This window comes from Marmota marmota, unplaced genomic scaffold, assembly GCF_001458135.2.
Source record: "Marmota marmota marmota unplaced genomic scaffold, marMar, whole genome shotgun sequence".
In the NCBI taxonomy this organism is placed as follows: domain Eukaryota; kingdom Metazoa; phylum Chordata; class Mammalia; order Rodentia; family Sciuridae; genus Marmota; species Marmota marmota.
Genome location: NW_026000221.1, coordinates 22,508,614 through 22,516,355, shown reverse-complemented (window position 1 = coordinate 22,516,355; position 7,742 = coordinate 22,508,614). Strand labels below are relative to the sequence as shown.

The 7,742-nt window shown below is 51.5% G+C and overlaps 1 protein-coding gene across 1 annotated transcript in view; it reads left to right on the top strand.

Annotated features, from left to right (window-relative positions):
• Positions 1-309: 309 nt before the first annotated feature.
• Slc6a2 (solute carrier family 6 member 2) overlaps positions 310-7,742 on the top strand; it is a 30,729-nt gene continuing 23,296 nt past the window's right edge. Inside the window, exon 1 of the mRNA XM_015488726.2 lies at positions 310-476. Within this exon, the coding sequence (XP_015344212.2) occupies positions 374-476 (103 nt within the window). The 5' untranslated portion in view covers positions 310-373. The remainder of the gene's footprint in view (positions 477-7,742) is intronic.

Below are 7,742 nucleotides of genomic sequence, written 5' to 3'. Positions count from 1 at the left end.
TAAGGGGCTGGGGATGTATGCCAGTGGATTTCAATTGGCAGGCAGGAGAGCACAGGCTCCCATCTGGGGGTAGGCAACAGCTCCTTTTCTAACTTACTGCTCCAGGAGATGCTTAGCAGGTCCCCTCTGGGTTTGGTCTCTGCTGACACCTCCTAGCTGGCTACTCCTGTGGATCAATTCTCACCCAGGAATTCTGAAGTCAGCCCCAGAGATGAGAAGTGGACAGGCAGGTGGGAATTCCTGCACTCATGGAAACAGTCCAAATAAACTGAGTTTGAATCCTGGCTCTGTCACTCACGAAGTGACCCCAGCCATCACTCAGTCCCTCTCTGAGCTTCAAGTTCCTTAGGATAGAGGGACATGCGCTTAGAGGATGCTCAAGATCCATCCATCTGCAGTGCCCTGGCTTAGGGCTGTACCCAAGCCGTGTCTCACCACCCTGTTCTCTAACAGCCTCCGGTCTGTGTGCTCTTCCGGTGCCAATATTAACACAGACACTCTCAAAGTCTTGCTGTTCACACTGGCCCAGCTTGGAGGATGTTTTCAAATGATGAAGGTGCCAATAGTTTAGGCCCCTGGCTAATATTTTCTGAATGAATTGCTGGGAAAGATCAGCCTGTCTGAACATCTTCCTGAGGCCAGCTGCTGGGATGACAGGTGGTGGGTGGTGGTGGGAGGGGAAAGTCACTCTCAGTTTGGGGGCTTTGTTTGGACCCTCCTGGACTCAATCAAGAGGCAGCAGCAAGCAGCGGGCTATTTCCAGGATCTGAATTTTCCCTCTGGTGATCTTGGGGCATGCTGGGGGTTTGAATCATTGATATTTGCTAGAAATGTGGCCTCGGACAAGTCACACACCCTCTCTGATCTGAGCTCAGTTTCCTTGTGCAGGAAAGCTGAACAACCACTGTCCCACAGTGCACCTGAAATAGTGTCTCATAATCAGGCCTCAATAATATTGATGCGACTCTTTTGCTATTGGTGGATGAGGGCAGCTGTATTGGAGATCCAGGAGTGGAATGAGGTCCTGATTTTGCAGGGGGCAGAATTGATCCTAAGAAGGAACAGATGAAGGTAAATAAGGTATTGGCCTGGGGCCCTTGCATGGTAGGAAGACTTAAGAATCAAGAGTTGGGCTTTGTTCCAGTCCCTGACAGCCTAACCTTTTCTCACTCTAGATTTTTTCCCCCTGGAAATTATGGATTGACCTTTCTGGAGGTGGTCCATGGGGGTCCCATGGGATGCTATGGTTCTGAGCCCCCCGTGGGTTTCTCATCCTTCTCTAAGAAAGCTCAGGGTCTCGGGTGCACATGGGCCATTGGAAATCCTCCTGGCTAAAAACCTTGGGAGTCTCAAAGCCAAGTGAGGTGGTGACTGGTACAGAGGACTGGGGTTTTCCAAACTCAGTGTCTTCCTATCCAGCCTGACAGTGGGGGGCGCTGTCTACACCCTGGCCTTGCCAGGCTGACTCTAACGGGTTAGCTCAGATGCACAATGAACCAGCCCACTCGCGTGACACCAAGCTGACACGTGTGCCCACTGCTTTACAGGAAGGAGGACCTCATCTAGGACCTCAACCTGGAGTTACCAACTTGATTTGTCCCTGAGCAGGAAAAGGATCTGAAGGAGCCGTTTCCATCGAGATGGAATTTATAAAGAAAAATGTTCTGTCCTGCCCTGAGGTCCCAAACCTAACTGCCTAAGTAAGGATTAGGCCACAGCACAAGTAGAGAAAGACCCCGGGGCTGTCATTAGCTGCATTCTCAATGTGATTCATTGCTGAAACTTGTTTATTTAACTAAAAATCACTTACTAAATGCCTACCATATGCCAGGAATACAGAGGTGAATGAAAGAAAATCCCTGCCTTTCGGGAGAGTTCATAGTCTCCTGGAGACAACTCAAAAGCTAATGCCATTTCATTTATTTATTTATTGGTACCAGGGATTGAACCCAGGGGCACTTAACCACTGAACCACACCCCTAGTCCTTTTTATTTTTTTTACCTCGCTAAGTTACTGAGGCTGGCTATGAACTCAGCTGCCTCAGCCTCCCAGGCCACTGGGATTACAGGCATGTGCCACTCTGCCCAGTTGCCATTTCAGATTCTGTAATCTAAGGTATTATATCCCAAGTGAGCAAAGGTGAGGTCCTCCTCTGTTCTTGGTGGGTCATATTTTCCTCCAGACTGTGGTCCTGAGCATCCCAAACACCTTCTAATTTGCTCCTCTTAAAGAGATCAAGATGGAGGAGACAGGAAATCTTCAAGGATCTTTTAATGAAGTCACAGCTTTATCAGTAAAAATCAAGTCCAGATGGGACCGCCACATAAGTAGAAATAGCTCCACCTCCATTCCACCCCGGCCATCCACCACTGGAGCTGGGTTTAATCTACCAATAGAGTGGGTCTGCTGCTTCTCTGGGGATATTTCTGGGTCTTGGAGCTGAAGCAGGAGGTCAAGTGGGGGACCCAGGGTGAAGGTGAGGAATTGAAGCTAGTTCCCATCGTTTTGTGTAGAATTCTCTTGTGTAGCACCAGAAATGAATGCAGTTTGGTAACTCGTGCCGATGGTCCCAGCCTGTCAGTGAAGTCCAGGGAAAGGAGCAAAGAGATGCGAGATCCTACTTGGGCTGAGGCTGGAGGGCCCTTGAAACCAGTGGGCAGGGCCCTCTGTGGTCAGTGACGGCCCCGAGAAGATCATTCTTGGGGAGAAGGCTGGAGTTGACACCACAACTCAGTTGCCCCACGCCAGAGGAGAGTCTCCGTTGCCAAACTCGAATCATCTGGGTTTGGTTTATTATGGGAAAAGAGTATTTTCCTGCGGAAATGACCATGGGAAGCCAGCCATTTGACTGGCAGAGATTCTGAGGGGGATCCTACATCTGACGTCAAAGACACAAAAATTTGCTTTAGAAAAAACTCATTTGTCTTGTTCTCCATGGATGGAGGGATAGAATGGAGCAGAGGAGGCAGGCAGAGGGGGGAGGCTGCAGGGTGGGAAACTTGGCCAGAGGAAGAGGCTGGGCACTCAGGCGGTCTTGGCTGAGTGTCAGCTGACCTCGGGGAAACCCTGAAACCAGGTGGCTACTCTGACTGGTGCAGAGTTGGGGTGAGGGGGCTGGGACTCTATGCTCTGTGTTGGTTTTTCATTGGATGGGGACAGGGTATGGCCTTGGATGAAGCACTCTTTCCAGATGGCTCCCAAAGGCCAGCTGTGGAGGACTGAGCTCTCTCAACCACACATGGAAGGTCCTTCATCTCTGAGGGGGGTCTGGACAGCTCTATGAGAGCCCCTTGGGGAACAGAGTTGGCTGTGGCCCAGGTGTCCTTTGTCCTGTTCTTGCTTGTGGTCAGCATATTTGTTTGGACCCACAGGTAAATAGATTCCCTTGGGATGGGGACATGAGGGGTCTGAAGGATTGTTCCCTGCGCCTCCAGGTTGTGTGCATGGCCACGTACCACACAGGCCCCCCCCGCCCCCACCAACTGCATGGTGAGCCTTCACTGGCAGTAAACAGTTGATAAAGGTGTTTCCCATCAGGCCTTGTGTGCGATGACAGGACCCGTTCCCATTTACACAGCACCGCCACGTCCCTGCACTTCATCTCCATTATATCAAATTATCACAGCAAACCAATGACAGGTTTATTTCCCTCATTAATGAAGTGGGGTGGGGGTGGTGAGACTCAGAGAAGGCGCATTAATGCAGGGATTCGTGGGTATAAGTAGAAAGTTGGGGTCGAGGATCATCCTTAGATCTACCCTTTAGAAAGCCCAGCCCTGCCTGCGCGAACCATTGCTCTCACCCGCAGCCTGCTCCAGGCAGGTCTCCCTGCTCAGTCCGTCAGTCCCAAGCCCCCTTCCAGGTCTGCGTGACCCTCGGGCTTGGTTCCTTCTCCCTATGTGTGCTGTGTTGCAGGTCTGCTCAGCCCCAGGTCTGTGGGGCAGCCAGAGGCGCATGGGCTACAGGCGCTAGAGACAGAGTTTAGATACAGGGGTCTGAGAGTCCACGCTTTCATGCTAAATGTAAGCTGGACGTGGCTGGCCAGAGCTGAGGTGGGAAAGCGGAGGGCAATCCAGCGGAGTTCCCTCGGGGCCACCAGATTCTGACCAAGAGCTGAAAATTTCAAACTTGAAGTTTGTAATAGGACAAAGACCACGGCAAAGATCACTTTGTCAAAGTAAGAAGATGCCACATGCTTCAGTTAGCAGTGGTGGCTTGATTTATCATTTTGAACTTGTCACAAAAAGGACGACGGACCTCCCTGTGCTGTTGGCTCAGTCCTGAAAGCGTCTGGCCAGCCTGTGGCAGGCAGCCCTGCTGCTGACGGACACCGTGCCTCCCTGGCACTCTGTACACTACGCCCTTGGGGTACTGGAGGACAGGGACAAACCTAGCTCCCCTAGGAATTGACCAAGATTTCCTGTTCTCTGGGGAAAGCCACAGTCAGTGACAGCCTGCAGCTGAGCTGCAGCATCAAGGGGACAACTTTGCGGACTTTCACTCCTGGGATCCACCTGGGTGTGGCCAGAATTGACAGTTTGAGGAACCCCGTTGTCCACAGACTGATCTCAGGGCACCCACCTCTCCTTCTTTAGCTCCTCCCTGACACACTTCTCCACCTCCCCCGGCTCCCCTCAGACCCGGGCCTCCCCATTCCTTGCTGAGCCCCTCCTACCCCTCCCCTTTCCAGAGGATCTCCTTACCTGCCCTGGTGAGCACTTAGCACTCTTAGTAACCACTGGGCTTCCCTCCTGAGGGCTTGGCATTGCACAGAGGGCCCAGGATTCTTGTGTGGCCAGCAGGGTTCCTCTCTAACGGTTCAGTGTCAGTGAGTTGCACTCATGAGACAATCTTTTTTTTTTAAAACTAAGTTTGTCCGAAGGCCCCTGGCCAGAAGCTCTTTCACCACAAATATTTCTTTTTCCTTGTGAGGCTGTGTGAGTGCGTTGGTGTGCAGAAGTCTGGGTGTGTACTGCTGCATTCGTGTGCACAGGTGTGCATTTGTGTTTGTGCGTGTCACGTACTCCCAGTCGCTGAGCCCCTTACGAGGTAGGCCCAGCTCAGCCCCTGTCAGCCCAGCGTCACACAGCAGAGCAGGCCGGAGTCCAAGCAGGACGCCGGGCTCATGGCCCCTGAGACTCTCAGGCCCTGTGTGAGACTTGTTGCAGCCCGCATGGCCCCGGGTGAGACGTAGCAGGGCCACAAGAATGTGGCAGTTATGGGCTTTGCAGGGCAGTGACGTCTAGGGGGTTTGTAATAAGCCTCAAGTTCCAAGGAGCCACTCCAGGGTCCTTTAGGAACAGGCGGCCTCAGCTGACCTTTTCACCATTGAGGCCCGTTTCTGACTCTTGAGCCCTGCCCTGGTTCCCCACCACAGGGGGCTTGAGCCAGCGAGCTGGCCACATCCTCTTTCAGAAAAAGGGCCTGGCAATGGGACAGCTTTCTGCTTTTTATTTGTGCACAACCGTTTCACCATTCCTTGACAACCCCGCGGGATCCTGCAGACCCTGGGGTGACCCCCTTCCTCTGCTGTGACTCAGCCAGCAGGAGAGGAGGTAGATCTCAAGCAGGGACAGTTACTGCTGGCTGGCAGTGCCACCCAGAGGAAACCAGTAGAGAGCACGGGCCTGAAGGACGCCTGGTTGGTGGCCGATGGTGCTCTCTCCCTTTGCTGGCCCTGTAGGAGAACCCGGGAGTCGCTAACAGCAGAGGGCAGGGCCAGGACCTGAACCACAAGGCCCAGCTTCCCGCTCCCTTGGCCCTGGCTTCAGTCTTCAGGCTCCTGAACCACTCAAGTTTCTATTTCCCACTCTGCTCCAGCTCTGCCCCCTGCTCCTGGTGTCCAAGAGGAGCAGCAGGTGGCCCCCAAGGCACAGGGGAACTCAGACAGAGCAGGTTGGAAAGCACGCTGCAAACTTACGAGTTAGGATGAGCAACTGGACTTTTCTAAGTCTCAGTTTTCCCACGTGCAAAATGGAATTGGTGGCAATTATCTCTTAGGGGTGGTTTTAAATGGTTATGTACATGAAATCCTGCGTGTGGCTTGGTATACAAAAAGTGCTCCATAATTGATACTTGTTACTTTCACCACCCCCACTGCCTACCTTTACCACCTTCACCACCACTGTTAGCCAGGTACACAGGTGTGGGTTTGAGTACCAGACCAGCCTTCTCTGTGTGGGAGGGGGGGGCAGGGAGTAAGTGGAAGAAATGAGAATTTTCCCCAGAATTTCAAAAGAAATCCAGCCTGGAGCAGGGACTGGAGCATGAACAAGCCTATAACCAAGAGACTAAGTGGCTCCACTGGTCCCAAACCCCCAGAGCATCTCCTTCTCCCCACATCCTATCCACACTCATGTCTTTCATCTAAGATGGAATGTTCTGGAATTTTCAGGGTATGTTGGGAACAACTCTGGAACTTGGGGAGCCAGGAAGGTTTAGGCCCAGATCCTAGATGCATTTAGCAGTTGGATGACCTAAATACAAGTCCTGCTTCTGTCACTCACCAGCAGTGCCAACAGGAACAGTCAACTGCTTTCTCTGTCCCTCAGGGCTTAAAATGAGACTGCCTGCATATTGGGTCTACAGGTTGTTGTAAGCATTGGGAAAAATCCAATGAGCTAGTGTTTGGGAAAGCTACGTGCAACCTAAAAGTGATATTCACATGAGACAAATCAGAAACCCAGTTGGATGTACCTTTAGGCACTGTCTTTCCCTCTCTGGTCTCAATTTGCTTACCTGTAAGAGATGGGCGTTCCTGGAATGATGATCCATAAAGGAAAGATTTTCTGCTTAAGCAAATTTGGTGAAAGCTACGCCTAGGATTCTTCTTGTGGTGTTTCATAGCAGAGGCTAGGAGAAACCTACAGACTTTACCAATTCAACTAGAGTCCCTCATTATTGCAGTTAGGACTACTACTGTTATTATTCCTGGTCCTGTTTGTTGTTATTCACTTCTCGGCATGACTCTCTTTACCTGCCACACAATGCTCCTTGTGAAATGGCCAGGTGATAGAGCAGCTGATGAGGGACCCTGGTAGCTCTTGCAGACACTGATCCAAGCGCTGTGAGGGGCAGGGATCTAGTGGGTCACATTCTGCCTCTGTGTCCCCCAGGTGCCTTCCTGATTCCATACACCCTGTTCCTCATCATTGCTGGGATGCCCCTGTTCTACATGGAGCTGGCTCTCGGGCAGTACAACCGGGAAGGGGCGGCCACCGTCTGGAAGATCTGTCCTTTCTTCAAAGGTAAAGAAGGAGTCTGGGGGAAGTCAAAGTGCATTTGGGGAAATGCACTCCAAAGATGAGATCTGAGATAAACCAACTATCTGTGGGATTCATAGGCATCAACAAGGTCAGGAGCGTCCACCATTCAAAGTTACACAGGGAGCATTTGATGTGTCAGGAGCTGGTAACCCAAGTTTCAGAGTCTGGAGTCCCAAGTTTCAGTCTAGCTCCATCAGCTGAGTGGCCAGAGAGAGTCTATTTTCATGAAAGACAGAAATGTCAGAAACCCAGCATATACACCTCTGCTGCTCCCCTCTGGCTCCCGTGGCAGACATGACAAATTGATTGTGGAGCTTCTCAAACTCAGCTGGAAAGCTGCCTCACAATTCTTAATGCAACAGCCATAGCTAATTGATTGCAGATGGGATAGGATTGAGCCTATTTGCATTTGGAACTTATTACACATCTGCAGAAAGTACCATGACAACCGTCATCCCTTGGCCTCCAGATATCTG